At 42.6% G+C, this 23,568-nt stretch overlaps 1 protein-coding gene across 2 annotated transcripts in view; it reads left to right on the top strand.

Moving 5' to 3' along the window:
• The first annotated feature begins 5,646 nt into the window (after positions 1-5,646).
• Positions 5,647-23,568, top strand: part of LANCL3 (LanC like family member 3) — a 29,332-nt gene continuing 11,410 nt past the window's right edge. The window contains exons 1-2 of one of the 2 annotated variants that reach the window (XM_083438946.1): positions 5,647-6,706; positions 23,004-23,127. In XM_083438946.1, coding sequence (XP_083295072.1) covers positions 6,143-6,706; positions 23,004-23,127 — 688 coding nt within the window. In that variant the 5' untranslated portion in view covers positions 5,647-6,142. The remainder of the gene's footprint in view (positions 6,707-23,003; positions 23,128-23,568) is intronic. The other variant, XM_083438947.1, reaches the window with a different exon arrangement.

The following is a 23,568-nucleotide window of genomic DNA, read 5'->3' as shown; positions in this document are numbered from 1 at the left end:
GTTTTATTTTTGTCTTGCTAAGTTGGTACAAATTCACCATACTGCCAATGCAATGTACTATTGCCACCTTGTCCAACTCTTCTAGTCTGATGGTGTGTATTCCCAAGGCCTTTCTGGCTGAAGTCAGTTTAAAGTGCCTTTAAATTATTCAGCTGTGCCCCTGCAATCATGTTTTGCCATTATAATCTGTCACTGCGTTGTCTGAATCTATATGTCAGTCTGAATGCACTTCCACCAAATGCGAAGTACATTGATTTAAAACAGGAATTCCTAAATTGTGGTCCATGAACCACCTGTGGTCCAGCGGTGGCTCATGGCATGTCAGTGGAGAACACTTACAGTATGAATTTTATAGACTTCTATGCAATACAAATTGTAGTACAATAAAAAGTACAATTTTGGGGGGCAAAAAAAATGAGAGGCACAAATACAAGATGGGTGACACCTGGCTTGAGAGCAGTACATGTGAAAAGGATCTAGGAGTCTTGGTTTACCACAAACTTGACATGAGCCAACAGTGTGATGCGGCAGCTAAAAAAGCCAATGCAATTCTGGGCTGCATCAATAGGAGCATAGCATCTAGATCAAGGGAAGTAATAGTGCCACTGTATTCTGCTCTGGTCAGACCTCACCTGGAATACTGTGTCCAGTTCTGGGCCCCACAGTTCAAGAAGGACACTGACAAACTGGAACGTGTCCAGAGGAGGGCAACCAAAATGGTCAAAGGCCTGGAAACGATGCCTTATGAGGAACGGCTAAGGGAGCTGGGCATGTTTAGCCTGGAGAAGAGGAGGTTAAGGGGGGATATGATAGCCATGTTCAAATATATAAAAGGATGTCACATAGAGGAGGGAGAAAGGTTGTTTTCTGCTGCTCCAGAGAAGCGGACACGGAGCAATGGATCCAAACTACAAGAAAGAAGATTCCACCTAAACATTAGGAAGAACTTCCTGACAGTAAGAGCTGTTCGACAGTGGAATTTGCTGCCAAGGAGTGTGGTGGAGTCTCCTTCTTTGGAGGTCTTTAAGCAGAGGCTTGACAACCATATGTCAGGAGTGCTCTGATGGTGTTTCCTGCTTGGCAGGAGGTTGGACTCGATGGCCCTTGTGGTCTCTTCCAACTCTATGATTCTATGATTCTATGAAAATAAGCAATAAAGGCAGTAAAAGTGGTTGGCCAAGACCCTCAAGCAATTTTCAAGTGGCCTGTGGCACAAGAGGGGAGTTTGGGAACCACTGATTTAAAACCACTTTGAGTTGTTGTTCTCAGAAAAGGCACAAGTCCAAAACCTGATTTTTTTGTTTTTTCTCATTCTGCTGCCTTTATCATCAAAATGTAACTAAGGCAAAATATGTGTTGTGCCTGTAGGCTCTCACTGCTATGTAGCCCCTGGGACAAGGTTTTTTTTGTGAGTCTATGTCAGGAAAAAGATAGTGCTATGAAAAATAGATGACTGTTTTATTGTATCTGCTAGCAATATTTGTTAACACATGATCCACAGGATTGATGGAAGTAGAATTGACACAACCATTTTGACAGGGCAATGATATGATAAACCTCTGAGATCTGACACAGACAGTTCTTCATCCATGACAGTTCTTCACTCCTGGCTTTTCTTTTCTTTTTTGCCGCAGCACAACTACTAGAATATATGAATTTGCCCTAATGGGAGCAGGTGGGCAATCCGTGTCCTTATCAAGGAACATGCAAACTATGCTAGAAGCTATCCAGAAGAAGACTAGATAATTATTTGGGGAGGTGGGGGAGCAGAATGATGAGTCTAGAAAAGACAGCACATAATATCAATGAAATGGAAAGGATCTGCAAACAACAGACCAACTAGAGGTGAGTTTTAATAAACAGGCCATCTGGACTGAGACTATTGGAAGAAGAGATATTTATGAATCCCAGATGTAATAGCACTAGAGGATGCAAAACTTTCCTAGGTAGTTCTTTTGGCTTTGTGCTTTACAGGCAGTCTGTGTACACTTGCCCACTTTATTTCTTAAGGGTGGTATCCAGTGCATCTATTCCTAAGAGGCATACACCAGCAAAACAGATTTTCCCCACCTCGCCTCTCCCTTTCAGCCCCCACAAGCCCTCAAAGTCAGTTCTAGCCTCTAGGGGTTTGGGGGAGAAGATCTCTCTCTGTGTATGTGTGCAGTGGGAGGAAATGAAAGTGTCATTGCATAAACAGAGCTCCTTTGGTGCTGCTTTAGATACAATCCTCAGTGTGGCCATATTTGTTTTCCCAGTTCTGAATTGTAGCTCCCCCCACCCCCTGCAACCATCTACATGTAACTTTTAAGCAAGCAGCACCCAGCATAATCTGGATCAGTTCACTTACATAACTATCTTAAAATAATTAAACTCATGCTTTTTAAATGAGAGATTAGCATTCCATGTGTTTACAGGATTTCCTTCAGCATATTCACAGAAATCACAGCAAAAGGGTTAATTGCAAGGCTTTAGACTTCATTTTCACTAATTTGAATTTGTATTCCAATTAATATATTCCCAAAATATAGCACCATGGTAAATATATTTTGTAATGTATTGTCACATCTGGCTTAGCCTAAGGTTAGAATGCTAATGTTGATCCCATAAAGCACTTGGACACACAATTAACATTCACAATGAATTATTCATGTTCTTAAGAGTGTTTAAAAGCACTGTATGAGCCAAAACTGAATTAAATTAAAAACAGTTTTAGCTAAAGAAACATGACATTAAATACATCCCTGTTCTGACCATAGTTGTCATTAATGCACAGAAGGACCTCAGAGATATGTGTTGCTGTCTATGTCAGTTAGTCAAGAGAGTGTCTCTGCTAAGGACTACTGGACAGATGAGTTGGCCACAAATCACTCAGTCAATCAAATAAATGGCCCTTAATTACTTATTTAAACTGATATGCTTTTGCATCAACAAGATCGCTCCTTGTGGTTCTTTAGCTGCTAATCAACTTGCCTGTTAAGATTATAATCAGAATAGTGGTGAAAAGAATAAATATTCTGCAAGGAGCAAATGAATGGAAATACCTGGTAAGTACAAATATATGAGGTTGCAATTCTTAAAAAGTTACAAGGGAATAAGACCCACTGGACATAGTGTGGTTTACTTGTGAGTAAACAGACACATGCACAAAAGAATTTGAGGAGCACATTGCTTTATCAATACTAATGATAAATAAATATTTTTTTACCCTGGGGTTAAAGAACAGGAAGCAGATAGTAGGAATAAATGGATTGTTCTCACAATCATCAGTACTGGGACCTGGAGTTAGGAGTAACTTTACATATACATTTACAAGGTTTGAACTGGTGGAGATTGACCAGGAACGAGACCTCAGGATCATGTTAGATACCTTGATGAAAATGTTAATGCAGCATGCAGCAGCTATGAAAAGGACGAATTCCATGTTAATAATCATTTAAAAAAGGATTGAAAATAAAGCCGGCAATATTTTAATGCAATTATACAAATCTGTGGTGTGACTGCACTTGGAAAACTGTGCCAATTCTGATTGTCACACCTCAAAAAGGATATTGTAGAACTAGAAAAATGCAAGCAAAATGATTATGAGGCTAGAATAACTCCTTTATGACAAAAAGTTAAATTTGGGGTTTTTTTAGTTTAGAAAAAAAGTCATGGAAGAGAGGGGAGAGGTGTATAAAATTATACAAGGTCTTGAGAAAATAGAGAGAAATCTTCCTGCCTCAGCTGAATGCTGGAAGATTCAGAACAGATAAAAGGAAGCACTTCATAAAGCAGAATATTTAAGAAATGCAAACAACCTTGATAGCCAAGGTGTCTGTAACAGTAACTGTCTAGTAGCACACATAGTGCAGGAAGAGAAAGGAGTTGACAGCATAGGAAGCTGCTCCCGCTGCAAGGTAATGTGGTTTAGGAAGTAAGAAAAACTCCAGCTGCATGAATATTGATCCTGAAATTTTAAAATATGCAAAAGTTGATTGTGCATCTTGCAATTGCATGCATGGAGTTTTATAGATGCAAGTGCCAGTGGCGTAGTGTGGGGGGTGCAGGGGAGGCCGGCCGCACCGGGCGCAACATCTGGGGGGTTAGGGTTAGGGGGCGCAAATTCACGGGTTAGGGGGCACAAATCCACGGGTTGGGGGCGCAAATTACTTGCCTTGCCCCGGGTGCTGACAACCCACGCTACGCCACTGGCAAGTGCATTTTCAAGTTTGAAGAGGTGTAAGGCAGGGTTTTCAGTTCAACCATGCACTGATGTTCTTTGCATTGTTCTGTTGGGTGCTGTTTTTGCTCGAAGCGAATAAAGGAAGACCTTCATTTTGTAAAGCAAATTTTCTTTCTTAAAAGTCTAGGGAGAAGATTAAAAGTGAAAACTAAGGGATGCTACTAAAAAGTAAACATATGCCTCTGGGAAACAGCTGTGTGTGTATGTGATGGTATGCATCTCTCTGGGTTAGGAAGAGTCATTATGTACGGGTCTCTCCCTGCGCACTATTGGAATGCAGCTCTTAACAGCTTTCCACTGGGATAATGTGGCCCATGCTCCAATAAAGTTTCCTACCACTCTTGTAAGTAGAGGTGAATGAAATTTGGCACAAACTATCATGCATTTAAAATTAATACATTCTAAATGTATTTAAAGGAGATACATTGTCCGTTAAGTCCTATATCTGCACTTCATTGTGAACCTTGGCAAATGCACAAGCTTAGCAGAGCCGAGTCAGATAACTTGTGAAGTATTTATAGACAAATTGCCTTCAGGGAATAAATGCTGGTAAGCTCATGCTTTTATCTAGATCTGCAACTTAAAGAAAATGTAATGGGGGAAAGGACACTAAACCAGGGAATAGGAACATAGTATGTTTCTTTGGCACTACCTAATACAGTTTTCTAAAACGAATGTCTCATAGCAAGCACAGCCAGACACTGTTGGCTGCAGTCAGTGAAAATCTGCTTCGACTTTACAGTTTCCTCTAATAACAGCAAGGTCATTGCCACTGTGGGTTCGGAAAGAGCTGCCTAGTGTAGCAATTTGCAGAGGAAGTGCACCTGTGCTAGCAGTAGAGCTTCTGGTACTGCATCTCCTTCATTTGTTCTGTTCAAGATGAAATTCCTTGCCCTGTTCAGGTATTGTAATGTATTGCTGAGGATGAAAAGAAGCACTAAGGTATATTGACATGGAAATTCAACTGGCTGTGTGCGTGCTTAGGTTATTATTACTTACCTCTTTTTGTATTAAAAACACATTTTCAAACATCTTAACACATTCTACATTCAAAACCACGGCCATCGAAAGTTACTTGTGAGACCCAATACATTAAATTATTGTTATTAGAGGGTGATAAGGCGTTTTGCTATTTTAAAGTTTCCTCTTCCTAAAAGAAAAGGATCTGTTTCTTATTTGCCATTCTATATTTTGTGTGTGTGTGTGTGTGTACACGCCTCCACTATCCGAGCGTTATTTTGGCAGACTGCATGAAGCCCTATTAAAAAACCTATATAATGAAATTTGCACTCATTGATGGACGGGCGTGTGGGAGAGAGACAAGAATACAGTAAGCTTTGGAAAAGAGCTGCATATATTTGAAACAATGGCTCTCTCTCTTCCGCCGCCCCACGCCGCCGCCTTGACACGCGCGCGCACACGACAGACTTCAGCCAGCAGGAGCAGCGGTGGGAGGGGCGCCGTGGCGGTGGGTGGCGCATTCTTGACAGCGGCGGCGGCTGCTGCTACTGCCAGGCGCTGAGGGAGAGCGGCCGCCTCTTCTTCACACCACAGAGGAAATAGCGGGAGGAGGAGGCGGCGGGCTGCTGTCTCTTGCAGGCATTTCAGGCAGGACTGGAGAGAGAGAGGAAGCGAAAGGCACGGGCAGAACATGCCAGGCGCCCTGGCGAAGAGAAGCCGCCTTGCTCTGGGCTGAGGGAAGAACTCCACGACCTGATAGTTCCTCCCTCGCCTCTCTGCTCCGAGCCGGCAGAGGAACGGGCTGCTCGGGAGTCGGACACACCTCCTCCAGGGGGCTCCGCTGGGCTTCCCGGCTGCGGAGCGAGCGGCGCCTCGGAGCCCCGGTGGGTGGGCGGGCCGGCGGGCCAAGAGCGCAAGCGACCCGCGCGCCGAGGGAGCCCGGCTGGGTCCGCGCCAAGCATGGAGAGCAAGCGCTGCTTCGCCAACCGCTTCGACGACTACAAGGGCAGCCTGCTGGCCGGGCAGGGCAAGGAGGCGGTGGCGCCCTTGGTGACGGCCACGGTGGACCGCATCCTCAAGGAGGTGCCCCCGCTGGGCGGCGCCGAGGCGGCGGGCGGCCTGGGAGGCTGCCAGGGCGGGCTGTACGGCGGCGTGGCCGGCGTGGCCTACATGCTGTACCACGTCGCGCAGTGCCCGCTCTTCGCGCCGGCCCGGGACTCGTACCTGCGCGCCGCCAAGCAGCTGGTGGACGCCTGCGTGCGCTACGAGGAGGACTGGGGCGACGCCGACGCCGACACCCGCGCCGCCTTCCTGCTGGGCGGCGCCGGCGTCTATGCCGTGGCCGCGCTCGTCTACCAGGCGCTCGGGCTGCCGGACTGGGCCAGGCCGCTGGGCAAGTTCCGCGAGCTGTGCGAGCTGTGCGCCCCGCTCACCTTCCTCGACTGCGGCTCCGACGAGCTCTTCGTGGGCCGCGCCGGCTACCTGTGCGCCGCCCTGGTGCTGAAGCAGAAGCTGGGATTGGAGGTAGTCTCGAGTCCCTGTCACGCGCCACACTCGCCCTTTGCCTTGCCTTAGTACAGGGGTTCCCCAACTTCTGGTTTTGGAACTACAACCCCCATCATCCTTAGCTAGCAGGACCAGTGGTCAGGGATGGTGGGAAGTGTAGTCCAAAAACAGCTGGAGACCCAAGTTTGGGAAACCCGGCCTTCCTTCATTTCCCTGCAGTAGGCATGTGAGCCTGGTGCAGCAAAACCTGCAGAGAGTCTTGTGGCACATTATAAACACATAAGCCTTCATGGGCTAGAGTTCATCAGATCTGAGGAACTGGACTCTCATCCAGGAAAGCTTATACCAACTTTAAAAATAATTGGCCTTTATAAGCTGCACCAAGGTTCTCTGTTGAGCTTTGGTGAAGGGTAAAATGACTTTCCTGGACGCAAGAGAGAAGGTATTGGCTTGTTTCCACACAGGTCATCCCACTCTTTTGGGATGTTCTTTGCTCCTGCCTTCACAGTTCTGGATGTGATATTTGATCTTTTTGTCTTTACAAACCACTGAAACTTGGTTCATGCGTTTAGCCTTGTAGAAATGGAAGGTGTGCAAGGTGCGTGCAAGATCATGCTCTGTTCTTGACTTTCCCATATTTACCCAAACTTTGTTGTTGTTGTTTAGTCGTTCAGTCGTGTCCGACTCTTCGTGACCCCATGGACCAGAGCACGCCAGGCACTCCTGTCTTCCACTGCCACCCGCAGTTTGGTCAGATTCATGTTTGTAGCTTTGAGAACACTGTCTAACCATCTCGTCCTCTGTCGTCCCCTTCTCCTTGTGCCCTCCATCTTTCCCAACATCAGGGTCTTTTCCAGTGAGTCTTCTCTTCTCATGAGGTGGCCAAACTTGTAGCTCTTTAAAGATTTTCTAACCTTGTAGAAGGCAGATGCTACCTTGAAACAGGTGTGTTTGTCTGAACATCAGCAGCAATGGATTCAAATCACATGAAAGGGAATTCCAACTGAACATCAGGAAGATCTTTCTGACAGTAAGAGCTGTACAACAATGAAACAGACTCATTTGGAAGGTGGTGGACTCTCCTTCCATGGAGGTTTTTAAGCAGAGATTGGATGGCCATGTATGATCTAGTTGAGATTCCTGCATTGCAGGGAGTTGGACTAGATGACCCTTGTGGTCCCTTCCATCTCTATTATTCTATTATTCCAAGCTCTATGCACTTCCAATTGATTTATAGACATGCTGATGTTCATAGGCACGTAGGTTGGTAGCAGAACTTGCTACTACACCCCCTTCCATGCACACACACACGCATTTGTTCTGTACTGCAGCATGCCTGTGAAGCAGGGATAGGGAACCTGCGACCCTCCAGATGTTGCCGTGCCACAGCCCTCTTCATCCCTGACCATTGGTCATGCTGACTAGGATTGATGGGAGTTGGAATCCCCACATCTGGATCCTTTAAAGGGCTTGTGGATAGTGTCTATATGTGTACAGGTTGAACTTATGTAGGTTTTGTGCACAGGTTCAAGAGACCCCATGGTAGTTGGCGACAGGAATGGTGGGCATGATTCAACTCTTCCACTCTACATGCCCATTTCTATATGATGATGAGTGCCTGAAAAGACTTTTCCTTCTTATTAGAGGTTCTCCAGAATAAATAATTTGGTGTCTTCCAGCCTTAATTTTGTTGCCTTAATCTTGCTTCCCCTCCCTAATATCTTGAACGCAAGGGTGCAGTTGTTTCCTCCTCAAGGTGACAACATCTGGGACAGGGAAGGAATTGTGATCTCTTAAGCAATTTTGCATTTGCAACCTCTTATTTCCTTGCTCCACAAACAGGTGGATGGATATTCTGACCTAATATGGGGTAAGGTGCAAGGGGCTTCATTCAGAAAAGCCAAGAGGCACAATTGCTCTAAAGCCTCAAAATCTGTTATCTGAAGGGTTTGTCTGGAGGCAAGCAGTGAAGAGTGCTTCAAACAGAAAGGAAAAAGCTGCACAGTGAATTGGTTCCAGATATTTATCAGGGAAGTGTCTTTCAATGCTTCTTGAAAAATGCTTGGGGCTACTTCTCTTCCAGCTCACCTAAGCAGCCCCTGGACTTTTTCGTTGGTATAAGGGGGGGCAGTTAAATACTTAACTATCTGAGGTTCTGCACCCCTGACATAAAGCCTGGCTACACCCATGGACTTTTTCCATCTGTGCTAGGGCAGCAACTCTTTAGCCTCTGTTGCAGAGATGGGGAATCTGTCTCCCTCCAAGTCTTGGACTGCAACTCACATAACCCTTCATGGTTGGACATACTGGTTGGTGCTGAGGAAAGCTGAACCACATCTGGAGAGTCACAGGTCCCCCATCTCTGTTCTGTTGGCTTGGGCTGGTATGTGTTTCTCAACTGTACCAGGTAGCCTATTCTTCTACCCCATTCTTGAGGGGAGATTGATTATACTGGGAACACTTGGCTAACCCTTTTTTTGGATGTAGAAATGGTGACTCGCTGATCACTTTCACTTTTCTTCATCTCAGGGGCTCAATTTTAGCAGAAACCTAGTGTTACAACGATGGAAGTTTCATATATAAGTAGAACTGACAGGTCATGGAGAGAACAGGATGTGAAATTAAGGACACCTGGTTTTTGGTCTCGGAGCAGTGCTTTTCTGAAATATGGGACATTGCTATAAATTTAGAGGTAGCCCTTGAAATATGGGATATCCATATTCAAGTGTAGTTGTGGTATAAGTGATGTGAGAATCACCCTCTTGATATCACATGCTGAAATTACAAGATACAAGACACTGTGTTGTGACACACATGTTTGATTGGAAATTCATCTTGTCTTGCTTCCTGATGTTAGTGTGTGCAGGATGAAATATTCCTAGTTTGAGAAGCACTCAATCAGTAATTCAGCTACTATTGTAAAAGTCAATTAGTTATATAAGAATCAACAAAGTTTACTTACACAACATCTTCAAATCTTTCTTGTTTAAATGTACTTTTAAGTCCTCTCCCACCACCATAAAAAAACTGATAGAAAGTGAATGAACACTAGGTTTAAAATAGGTGTACACTTGTGCTATATATTCTAAAGCTAAGTGTAGATCAGTTTAGGTTCAGATTTTGGTTTTGGATGAAAGTGGTTTAGGGATGAGCGACTTCACAACAGTTAACTACAGATTCTGCATAAAGTTGGTTATTGGTTTCCATGATAATGATTAAGATTGTGTGTCTCCAAGTCATCATCAGTATTCCTGTTTACTATACCCTGCTCCCTCTCCTTGGATTCTATTTTATAGGAGGCTTGGTTATAAATAAATCAAATAATTCATTGGGCACTTTATTCAGTTTATATCAACCTTTGTCAAAACAAAGGAATGACTTCAGGAGGCTGCAGTCTAGCAAAACTAATAATAATAGTGTTCTTCTAGTTCATATAGATTGTTTTCATAAACCACTTTGAGTTTAATTCTTTAAAAAGTGACTAATAAATAACTGTGAGCATAGAATTTAATAAAAGCATTGCCCTTTACTTTAACAGTTTGTATCAACACAGCCACTTGCATGTTGGGTGCTGATTAATCAATTCCTCCCAACTTGTTGCTTTAGAGGAAGAAATAAACAGTGGAAGTTGCAGACCATGGAAATCATTACAAAGGCAGATTTAACACACATAAATAGGTTTAGGTTTTGTCTTTGGTATGTGGTGTGCATGACTATATTAACCAAACTATTCACTGACAACATTGCAAGAAATGTTTGCATATGTTCCCCCCCCAAAAAATATATGATGTTCTGTGACTAGACCTTAGACTAGGATGTGTGAGCTGCTTACTAAGATTTTCCCCATTTTCCAGCCACATAACTGCATTAATTTTAAATGGAAATTGCAGTTTAACCCACATATTGTTAAGAACCGTTACTTCCACTTAGGACACACAGCCCTAAGAATGTGGTCTGCAGGGGATTTGATTTTACATTGTGAGAAGGCTGAACATGAGAATTTATATTTTATTCATCTAAATTAGACATCCCATATGCCATAATAGACTTTTTAATACCAATATAATTGCATTCACACCAGGGAATTGCACCAGCAGAACTGCTTCAATTTTGACAGCATAAAATCTCCGGTCTAGGGCAGCATGAAAAATAACTTTCTAACATTTATGACTGGTTTAAGTTACTGTACTGCTTATAGCATTAACAGCATAATATATTTTATAACTGCAGCATTTTGCATCTGTAAATTTTAAGCAGCAGGAGCTCAGTGGTTTATTATTGGCAGTGTACATCATTAAGCCCAGTGTAGAGAGCCATTTTGCCCTTGAGCTAGTCGGGGGCATGAGCAGTGCAGTGGCTCAGGAGGGGAGCTTGGTTTGGGGCAGTCTGAGCTTAAACTCACATTAGCCATTAATTCACTAGATAACCTTTAGATAAGGCTGTGTCTCTTTCCTTCAGCCCTGCTCCCCTCCAACTGTTAGGATAGTGTTACTTACGGTACCTATCTTAGAGGGTAAAGATGACTGAAATAATGTGCCTTAAGTGCTTTGAGCACTATAAAGACATGTATCTACAACATTATCTGGCTCAGATTTCTCTGCAGGGTGGGTAGCCAATGTGGTGACCTCCATTTGTTGTTGAGCTACAGCTCTTGTCATTCCTGACTACAGACCATGTTCGCTAGGGCTGATTGGAACTTTTGTCCACCAACTCCAGAAGGATGCTATGTTGGCTGCCCATCTCTGGACAGCTTCCTTACAGTATCAGTAGGTACATAGTATGTTCTCCATCATGTGTAAAAGGCAAATGCTCCTTTTTTTTTTTAACAATGGGTCAAACTAGGTGTGACATTTGCATAGCTGCTCTCCTCTGCCGCTGCCCCTGCACTTAATTGCATAGCTGGCATTGGAGCCTCAAGATGGATTGACACTGGCGGTGCAAGAGGAAGAGGGTGTTAACCCTTTGCCCCTGCTATAGTCCATATTGTAATAGAGGCCTTTTGAACCTACCATTCACAATGGGAGGAAAGCTGCTGTTGGCACCAGTCTATCATGCGTGGTTTGGCCATGTCTGTACAGATCTACCCTCCAACATTTCTCTGATAAAAATAGGGACATCCCATTCCATACCTTCCAACATTTCTCCTAGGAAAAAAGGGACGTCCTAAGGAAAAGTGGGACATTCTGGGATCCAGTCAGAAACCGGGAGTCCTTCTGTAAATCCGGGGCTGTCTCTCAAAAATAGGGATGCTTGAAAGGGTCTGCAGGGGCCTGTTACCTAAAGCCAAAAAGTATGCATCTCTTTCCCCATGCCTCTGTCTTTTGGATACGTTGTATCTCCTTGCATGCCTACTAAATTTCCAGTGAGGAATATCTGTAAGTGATTATCCATCAACACAGTTCATTTTGGAATAATGAAAGTGTGGTTTTCTAGGCTTAATCCTCAAATGTAGAGGTTCTCAGTGGGAGTGAGGCTCCTAATGTTGACAGCGCTGCCTGACTTATCGCCCCCCCCCCCATCACCCTTTCCTTTGGAGCTATGTTGGTGGCCATCACTGACTTATTGTGGGAGCAAATTCTATATTTTAACAATGTTGTGAGCCCAGTTCGGTGGTACAAATGTGACATGTTGGCTTTTACATGTTATTGTAATTATGACCAATCCTGTGGCTGCATGTTAATTCTATCAAAATTCATAATGAGAGTTGGTTAAATTAATGTTATGGGATTCCTCATTTCCTAAAAACTATGTTGTAAATATTTTTATAGCATATGATAAAACCCATTTCCTAAAAACTAGAAGAAATGTTAATTGAAATTTGGGTCACTTAAACTGAATTCTGTTTGACACTATTTAAGGTAGGACAGTTAGTATATGAAACAATAATTTCAATTTTTAGCAATATTGTAATTTTGCTGCCCACCTAACCTGCTGCCTGAGGAACATGTCCCCTTTCCCGCTCTTAGATCCTGCACTGAGACCAGTTGAGAAAGAACAAGGAATTCGAAAAGCTAATCTTAACAGATGGCTTGTTATCAAAATGAAGGACTGGTATCCCAGGACAAAAGCTGATCATGGACAAACGCTCTAATTTTAGCAACTCTGCGGGAGATATTGCAGAGTTTAAAATACTGTATTAACATTTGAAAGTTTCATAATGGCATGCAAGGCACAAAGCCCAGTCTCTGCACACCTATTTGCAGCCACCTTCCCATAAAGCACCTTTAGGTTCTACTTTGCCACTTGTTAGTTTCAGCCCCAGAATGAAAGACTGACAGTCCTCGAAGGAGGTAACCTCAGCAATCTTGCTCTGCATCACAAGAGAACAGCATGAAGAGAGGAGTACAGATTTCCATGCTGATTCTATTCTGCATACAGAGAGCACTTCAAACCTAGCACTCCCCCTGAGCCATATGGCTGCTACAGAAGCACCATTATACAATGTCACTTTATCACAGAAGTGCTGATATAGTGCTGCTGTCAGGATTTTTTTTTCCAGGATAGAAGATTAAGTACCAGAGCTCATGAAGTGTCAAGAGCACAATTTATTTTCCTTAAGAATGTGCAAGTGTGGCATGCAGATTCTAAAATTATAATACCCCCTAAAGAACTAAGCCGCTTCAAAAATTGTATACGTAGTACTGCTTGGTAGCATTGCTGTTGTAAACTAAAATATTATGCCTTTTGAGACAGAGGGCAAACATTTAAATTAATTAAATATTACATGTACCTGTACAACCCTCCTTGTTGGAAGCTTGAATACCTATTGGAAGATTGATCCACCTGCGTGGTTGCCAAGTTGAGGCCCTGCAAGGACTAGGGATGCATTGATCAACCTATTTCTGCCCCACACCAATGTTGTGTGTACACATATATATAACTAACACACGCACACACACACACACTGGTACACTACTAGTACATGCAGAAAATGAAGCCAATGTCCAGCATTTTGTGCGCTGATTAGACAGAAGACTGAAATATTAGGAATCCATTCAATCCCTCATGCTTCTTCTACCCCAGGCCAAAATTATTCTGAATAGCTTTTATTCTGCATTCATGGATACTGATGTGCACCCATGCTTGTGCTTCCTGACTCTTGTGTACTAGGGACTGTGGGAGGCCAGCATAATTCTCCTTGAGAATATAAGCCACAAGCTACAATTACTTAATGCAAATCTACTGTGCTTGTGAAAGATGAAAAGTTTTTTAAAAAAGAAAAATCAGGCAAATGTCTTCAGTAGCTTGGAGGTATATTTAAAATTCAGCCATAATTAAACGCCATTCATTGTTTCTAGTCATCCAAATGCTTGCTGACATTCAGTTAATCTTATGCACACTGTATTCTGCCTGAGCAAAATATAATCTTACATTAACTTAGTGAATTCAGGGATGCTAATCTGTCGAAGAATTACAATTCTAATTTCATATACAAAAATATTCTGAGCTAAGGAATACAAAAATTTTGGGAGCCTGCACACACAATATGGCAAGCTGCTTTCATTCCCTTGAACATGTACTGTATAGTCTTACAACATATATTCTGGCAACAAATTGGACTACATAACATCAGCCTACTATGAAGTGTTCATCCAGCTGTACATTCTCCAATGTGATCTATGCCATCACCTGTCAACAGTATCCTTCTGCTATTTATGTAAGCCAAATAGGTCACTCTCTACGCAAAACAGTAAACTGAAACAAATTAGAAATTAAAAACAGCAGTATTCAGAAAGCAGTGGGAAACCATTTCACTTCGCTGCTGAGCTTAAAAGTCACCCTGCTTCAGTAAAACAGCATCAACCAAGGGCCCCAGAATGAAGATGCAAAGTTATAATTCATAATAGAAAACCATCTCTAATTTCTGGTTATGCTGATGATCCACCAGTATGTTGCTGCTTTGAACAATGAGTCCCACATTGCTTGACTCTTGCATTAGTTTGAGCTCTGTCTTGGAAGGGGACAACTTGGAAAAGGTAATTTTATATACAAAATGGAATGCACAGCCAGAGGCAAACCCATATCTCCCTCTGCACAGAACAACCCTCTAACCACATACCCCTAGGAGGAAACAAGAGAGTAGCTCATGGTGAGGCCTTTATAGTTTCCTGGGAGTAGAGCTGCGGTAACATCCATACCCTATAGCTCTTCACCTGAGAAAAGGGTAGAGTAGATTTACCACTCAAACGAAGGTTTTCCATACTTACATATGCAGGAAGTTGTTGAAGATCAGCCAGTGCCAGATCTACAAATTTTCCCACATAGGACAGAAGTCTGTACTGTTGCCCCTCTCTCCCTGATTGTGAACGCCACACAACAAATTTTATGAAATAAATTCCATTTCTCGATTCACACATACTAATTGTATCTGAAAGAACGACTTATCCTAATCTTATCAACAGAGTAGGCATCAAGAGACAATGGAGTGCGCCTCCAGGGGCAAAGTCAAACTGCTGCGCTAGCAGCACTGAAGTGACCTCCCCAGGGTGCAAGCCTGGGCAGTGTGTATTTAGAGCCTAGGGCTTGCTGATCAGAAGGTCAGCGGTTCGAATCCCCACGACGGGATGAGCTCCCGTTGTTCGGCCCCTGCTCCTGCCAACCTAGCAGTTCGAAAGCACGTCAAAGTGCAAGTAGATAAATAGGTCCCATTCCAGTGGGAAGGTAAACGGCATTTCCGTGCGCTGCTCTGGTTCGCCAGAAGCGGCTTAGTCATACTGGCCACATGACCTGGACGCCAGCTCCCTCGGCTAATAAAGCGAGATGAGCGCCACAACCCCAGAGTCATTCGCAACTGGACCTAATGGTCAGGGATCCCTTCACCTTTACCTGCCCAGATGACAAGATACTCCCACCACCACCCTGGCCTCACTGATGTGGCCCAAAGGAAAGGAAAGCAATATGTTTGGCACCAGCTTGGCTACAAGAATTGCGGAAGGAGGCATGCACTCCTTCCAGGAATTCTTCTTTCTTTCTTTTAGCTGTTTCAGCTAAAACAAGGAAGAGACTTCTGGCAATTCCAGAAAGTTAAAGTGGCATAGGCTTTCATGGGCCAAATTCCAGTTCCCCAGATGATTGAAGTATAACCATAAACTGGCAGGATTATATACACACGTGGGTGGTGGAGAGGAGCAAGACTAGATGGAAATGTATTATTATTAATATTATTATTATTATTATTATTATTATTATTATTATTATTATTATTTATCCTGCCCATCTAGGTTTCCCCATCTACTCTGGGCGGCTTGCAACATATAAAACACAACAAACCATCAAACATTAAAAAAATAAGATAACCTATACAAGCAACAAACAAACCAATAAATCAACAAAAACCAATAACAATAACAACAACAATAATAAATAGTTTACAGTTATATCCAAATGGAAGTAACCGCCAACCCCAATTTAATATTTAACCAACAACAACCCGATAAAAAATGAAACAGAGGAACCAAAATTAGAACCATTTAAAACATTTTAGCCAGTTGCCCCAACCCAGGGAGCAGGTCTTTCTTCCAGCACTCAGGCAGCAGCAAAAGAACAGTGATAATTGACACAAACAATTGACAAGTCAATTTCTAGTAAGGTTGCCATGTTGCTTGCTTGTAGCACTTCAAATAATGACCATGGCTATGTGGTATAAAATAATTATATGAATTGTTTCACTGTGTCCTTTTAAGGCTCTTGTAACCAGATGACCCTAAAATTATAATAATAGCAATTTCCCATAAACTCAAGAAGTGACATTTCAGATATGCCTTTCTTCCCCTTTTAGCTCCCTGCATGTTGATTTTCTATTTGAGCCTGGACTTCCTAAAGATTTTTCTGTTTAATATTTTGGCAGCTATTCAGCTGAAAAGCCCAGAATTGCATTCCTCTGCCTTTTCTACCCAATCTGGAGCAGCATTCGCCTTCTGGTTCTTCTTTTGGTTCTGCTCTATCTTGTCTACTGTATTGCTTACTACGCTCATTCTTTTTGCCACATGCTGCCTGCATCTGTCCTTCTGGCCCTTCTCTTCTGGCTTTGTTTGTCCAGTCTCCCAGGCATCACCAGGCATCTGCTGTCTCCTCAGAGTGCCTCCTTTTCATTTGCAATCTATTTTCACATTCTGTTTTCCTGAGCTGCTCCAATATGTTGTGCTGGCACAGGGGAGCAGACCTGCAAATTGAAATTCAGCAGACTATTTTTGTAAGCGTCCCTTTGCAGACACAATGACGTGCATGCTAAAGAAGGGAGCTAAACAGCCAGCCAGTTGGTCGCTGGAGTTTTCTTCTTCTGAGTAACTCATGTGCCATCTTCTGCAAAGTGAAATTGGGGTGAGTGGGGCTTCCGGCACTTACTCCAGAATTGCCTTCCTGTGTGATTACATTACACCTCATTTCCAGAAGGCTGTAGGTCAGTGGAAATGCATGTGCTTTGCATACAGAAGGTCCAAGGTTCAATCACTTGTATCTCCAGGTAGGGATGATAGGAGAGTCTCTTTTCTAAATTCCTGGAGATCTACTGCTAGTACAGTGCTGAGCTAGATGGACCAATGATCTGATTCAGTATAAGGTAGCTACATTGGCTGAGGGTTATTTCCGTTGGGTTGTTAGTTGAATATACAGCAGATAACAGTGCACACTACTGCTAGTTCATGGGTAGCCAGCATGTTGCCTTCCAGATGTTGGATTGCAGCTGGCATCATCCGTTGCCATTGGCCATGCTGCCTGGAACTGATGGGAATTGGAGCTCAACGACATCTGGAGGTCACTACATTGACTACCCTTGCTGTAGTTACTTCTCAAAATAACTAATAGCACTCTGAATCTAAATACAATAGTTGCAACTTAAGTCCTGTTGATTATTTTCAAGCAATAACTCTTGGATCAGGAGTTTATGGGTTTTTTATCTCCTAATGCCATGTTATTTCTCTACATCTTTTTTGTGCCTGAGGGTGACTTTGTGTGTTACATCATGGGTTCTCACAAAATGGTGGCACAGGGTGGAGCCAGTCACAAAATGGTGGTGGACCTGTGCTGGGCTTGTTATAGTCAGCTTTTACCTAATATTTGAAAGCCATTCCTGTGGCTGAAAACACACCGTGAACACACCCTAGGCAATTGCGACTCAACTGAAGAGGCACCTGTGTGATCATGTTTCAGACACAAAATGTCTATTAAAGATTAGAGAAAATATGTAATAGACTCACATTGAGGGAAAAGGGAGTCTTCTTTACACTGTAATGTGTGAAAAGAATCTATCTGCCCTTCCTAGAACAATTTTAGTGCTTAGCATTTAGCATTTGAATGCAGGTGGGATGAAAGCATCACCATTAAGTATTTGAATATTAGAAAATCTTTAACCATGTAATGAGCTGCTTCCATCAAAAAACAGTGCCTTGCAAAAAACCCACCTTGCATACTAAGGACATACTGTTTTGGTTTCTAGTGGTGCTCTTGCTTGTCTTTGTCTTGAAGAAATATTTTTTCTTTCTACCTACTGGGAATATTTTTATACTGACTGAATCACATTTTCTGACAAAACAGTCTTTTCCTCCCCCAAGGAATGCTTATTTTATATGCAGTGACAGCTGAGAAGGAGGCACAGGAAGGCAAGACTAACATAGCTTTAACCTTGCCTGTATCCAAGACTCAAATGCTAAATGTTTAATGAGGAGAATTTACCTTCCTGCTCTTTTGCTACTGCAGATTGAATGGGGAGAATGTGCTTCTTACTTCCGTTGTTCTTCCAATTCGTTTTTGCTTTCTCTCTCTTTCTCTCTGTCTCTCTCTCTCTCTCTGTTCTTGAAACAGAGCAATATCGAGCCTTATGTGATGTCTGCATTCAGAATGTGACTTCAGTTGTGCTTGGATTCATGTGCTTGGTTCCAGGCAATGGCAACAGCTGTCTCTTTATGCCACAGGAGTTTCTCTAGTTGTCCTTTTGTAGTTGTCTATGGTGTGTGTGTGTGTGTGTGTGTGTGTGTGTGTGTGTCAGAGAGAGTGTGTGTCTTATATAAGAAATGAAAATGGATCTGGCATGGAGGCTACAGGGTCAAAATCATAACCACTCATTTATGGGGGAGGGCATAGAATACTGTAAAGTTAAAGTGTCTTGAGACTTCACAACCTTCATTTGATCTTCCTCTCTTTTACAGATCAGCATTCCTCTGTAGCCTAAGCTAATGTTTCCATTCATTGGGTTGTTAATGCAGCACAAATTGCAAATCAGCAGGCAAAATAAAAGTGGCTCTTTGCCAATGTGGAGTTCTCTTCTCTTGTGCTTGCTTGTTAGCACCAGTGGAATATTAGGAATGCTGAGAGCATATGAAAATGAGCCACTAAAGAAAAACAGACAAGGTGTTTTTTTGGAGTGAGCATTTCTTGTGGCTTGCTTTATTTAATCATAGCTCTTCTAGATATACATTTTAATTAGCTGACTCTTCCACCAGTCAAATACACTTTTAGAGGTCGCCTGACACGGGTGGCGCTGTGGGTTAAACCACAGAGCCTAGGACTTGCTGATCAGAAGGTCGGCGGTTCGAATCCCCACGACGGGGTGAGCTCCTGTTGCTCGGTCCCTGCTCCTGCCAACCAAGCAGTTCGAAAGCACGTCAAAGTCCAAGTAGATAAATAGGTACCGCTCCAGCAGGTAGGTAAACGGCGTTTCCGTGTGCTGCTCTGGTTCGCCAGAAGCGGCTTAGTCATGCTGGCCACATGACCCAGAAGCTGTACGCTGGCTCCCTTGGCCAATAAAGCAAGATGAGCGCCGCAGCCCCAGAGTCGGCCATGACTGGACCTAATGGTCAGGGGTCCCTTTACCTTTACCTTTAATTCTGTTCTGTTTTACAGTGAGTTGTGAAAAAGGATGAGAGAGCCATCATCGCCTGCTGTGTGTTTTCTCTTTTAGCTATGAGCATTCTTCTGTAGTATGAGTTGATGCTTCCATTTTAGGGGCTGTTTATGAGGCATAAATTACAAATAATGGAGCAAAATAAAAGTGGTAAACAGATTTTTTTCAGGGTTCCAAAATAATTGTGAACAGAGACAACAGCGGAGAGACCAGAAATGAGTGCATACAACAAGAGCGACAAAACCTCAACACTCTTAGAAACTCAAAGTCTATCTCCAGCCACTACTCTGTAACAGTGTGCCATCTCTCTCCCTCTTTCTCTCTTTTCCCACTTGGCAAAATAACACCCATAAATGGATAGATGATTTGCTGTTTGATACCAAGAGTTGCAGATAGCTGTTCCAGTTTATTTTTTAAAAATATATTGTTGTGACAGTTTCCAGAGCAGGACATGGTGACTTTGTCCCACAGTCCTGCAAGTCATACCATTGCTACAGTATAAGAAAGATTATTTTGGGTGACCGTAGTGCTTTAATGATAGTGTGTTTCTGGGGTAACCTGCTTCTCCATATAAAGAGGCTACACATAGATACAACAGATGTGGGGGATTTTCCGTGCATGACATTGTAACGATGGCGTAGTGCAATATATTTTTTGATCTTAGGTTAGATTAATAGCCGTTGTGATTTATCTTCATCATCTTAAGGGGTGAGGAACGATTGTCTTTAGATTAACATATTATGATTTGTTGGCATCAGGTACAAATTAAAATGAAACCATTGCTGCCTAACTTGTGATGAGTGTAGGCTTTTGATTGTCTTTCCCTAATTTATATATTTATGGTTTGGTGGGAAGACTGGGTGAACACTTTTACTGTATTAAATGCAGCAATACAATTTGCACTGGAAATGGGGCAGCCCCCAAACGTTGGGGCCAAATTGTAAGTAGTGTCCAGTAACCCAATTCCTATACCTGGTATTTCTATAGCTGCATTGGCTGTGAAATAGTTATAGTAATAGTATATCGGCCTCACTTCTTATTTTGTTTTGTTTTTTGCAAAAGTATTCTATTGTGTCTTTTGCCTTTTTTGGCATCTCCCCACCAAACCCTCAAATAGATCTTTAAGAATGAGAGTTGGAGAATCATTTTGTGTGTTTTGATGCAGAGGGTAAATGTGCTAAAGAAAAAGAAAAAGTAGTCCTGAATCATGAAAAGTAGTTAGCTTGCTTGTTAAATCCCTGCTCCTTGAGATCACTGGCAAAATTCAGAAACAAAAAACATACAAAGCATCACCTTCCATGACAAAGACTTGGAGTAAATCACTGCTCCTATAGGCTCCATCAGGAAAAAAGAAACTGACCTGATGGCATTCAAGACCAGTTTTTGATGTGCTGCATTGCAGCACAGCTTTAGAAGCCTATTCTACTGGGCCAAAACCCTCTGAATGCTGAAGTTAAGTTAGCCTGTTGAATACAAACTGTGTTCTTCATTTCATAGCATTCTTTGTGTATACCGCAGCTGCTGCAAAAGCTCCCTCTGCTGTTCGTTCTCCACAGTTGTGAGATATAAAATGAATGCCTTGTGTTGATGTCCTTACAAACAAGTATCATAAGAAATAAATCAAATCTACATAGCCGACTAATAAATTCAGCTTGTTAATTCTTCATCCTACAGATTATAAGCTCTTGTGGGTTGTTGTTTGTGTGTGTGTGTGTGCATTTTTCTTTTCTTTTATGGCAGTATATATGAAACTCCAAAATTCAGAGTTGGGGAATACCTTTGTTAGGACCAACCCAAATATGTACCACAAAATTGTGGCAAGCTTTCAAGTTCTCCAAAACTATTCAGAGCTCTTTAGGGGAATATTTACTTCATACAGTGGTACCTCGGGTTACATACACTTCAGGTTACAGGCTCCACTAACCCAGAAATATTACCTCGGGTTAAGAACTTTGCTTCAGGATGAGAACAGAAATCGCGCAGCGGCAGCAGGAGGCCCCATTAGCTAAAGTGGTGCTTCAGGTTAAGAACATTTTCAGGTTAAGAACAGACCTCCAGAACGAATTAAGTTCTTAACCTGAGGTACCACTGTATATGCAAAAGTGAAGGAGTGAAGGTAGGAACACTATTCAGGTGTTGCTCCAATTACTTTGGTGGAAGGGAGCAGGTTTCGTCTTCCTGAATGCAGCCTGTTTCTTATGCTCCATTGAACTTCAATAAGAAGACTTGAGAATCAAGCCCACTCTTACGTGTATAGCCATGCCTTGGGTGACATTTCTTGGCCATGCTGGAGTGTGACAGTGAGAATGAAAGCAGTAACTGTCTTTTAATAGAACATAAATAAATCAGTATCCTGCCCTATAATGATGTAGTGCAATAACCCAAAGTTATGAGTGTTCTAACTATTTAGGGGAAAGCATCAGACATGGGATATTGCTTGACAGCCCACTCAGCTGTGATGAAGGACACTGAAGGTTGATTCCACCTGGGTTTCCATGTTATATAAAAGTATTTTGTAACATTTGGGGCTTTATATTGCTGTTTATATAATCATGTGAGGGGTTTTTTTATAGGCTTGGACCAATGAAGCATGAGTGGGACTCCACCCATGCAACAGGCTTTCCTGCTGCGCATTATTGCATGCCCTGAAAAGCTTCTCCTGAGGGAGAGCCTGTGGATTGCTGTGGAATGGGAGGTTGCGGGCAGCTGCAGCAGGAGAGGAATCAGCAGAAATCATTGGTAGGCAATTGCGTGAGCAGAAATGCCTTCCCCTCACACAAGAGACCTTTTCTCTGCTGTAAATTCCCCCTCTAAATTCTTCCTAAATGATATGAAGCCTACCAATGAAGAAAAATAGATTGGATAGGTACTGAGGAAATGGTTTAATTAACTGAAGTGCATATCGTTAGGAGTCTAATTAAGAATATGCAAAGGATATTATTCACTCATTTTGTACGCATGTTCTCCATCATTGTATAAAGCCCATTTCAAACAAAGAAACTGGTGGCTCCTTCAAATGTACCTTTTGTGTATTTCATTTCATCCTTCTGGATGAAACATGGAACTCCCATGATGCATCCTGTTGCCACAAAACATCTCTACCCTGTTTGCAGTGATCTATCTCTAGCAGCACACAAAATCCACCAATCTTGTTTACCATTTTTCTAGCATTGTTCTAAGTGATAAGGAACACCCGTAGGCTGTGTTTACTGGGAAGTAAGGAGCAGCGGCAAGGTGCTGGAGAGCAGAGTTCTCTTTGAATGTTGTACAGCCTTCCCTTCACCCCCTCAGACAGGCTGCCACCCTCACACATGGGACTGATGGAAGCTGGAGTTCAGCAACATCTAGAAGGCCATAGTTTCATCAACCTTCTTTAAGGATTTGGGGGATCTTTCACCTTTCAAAGGATACCTCAGGATGAAATGTTAGAAATTACATTTCACGCCTACCACGTCTGATGGGTTTTTCTCCCTTTAGGTGTTGACTCCACCACAAATCAAGTCAATTTGCCAAGCAATGTTAGAGTCTGGGAAACAGTATGCTCTGAGGAAGAGAAAACCAGTTCCACTCATGTACTCTTACTATGGAACAGAATACCTTGGTGAGTAGAGACCTTAAAATTAAAGCTTCTAGGTGTATTCCTGCTGATTTTCTAGCAAATTTCCATTGCATTTTTAATGGTGCAGGATCTAAGAGTAAGCCTGAGTAAGTCCCATTGACCTAAACAGGGCTTGATTCAGAGGAGACATGCATAGAATTCCACTATGAGATATCAAATCTGTGCACCCAAGAAATATAATATACAGACTATCTATCTATCTATCATCTATCTATCTATCATCTATCTATCATCTATCTATGAGGACCCAGTGCTTTTTTCCCTTAAAAATGTTTAAGGGTACTCTCATTTTCCTACTCATATTGAAATACTGCTCCTCAATGAGGCCAAACTTAGATTCACAAAATGTTTAGGAGTATGCGTACCCCTGCATCCCCCCAGAAAAAAGTACTGTATGGACCAAATGCACATCCTTTGTTTTCA

This window comes from Podarcis tiliguerta, assembly GCF_965153285.1.
Source record: "Podarcis tiliguerta genome assembly, chromosome: 4".
Classification (NCBI taxonomy): domain Eukaryota; kingdom Metazoa; phylum Chordata; class Lepidosauria; order Squamata; family Lacertidae; genus Podarcis; species Podarcis tiliguerta.
Note: the sequence above shows the minus strand (reverse complement) of the source record. Positions and strands in the feature narration are given on the sequence as shown.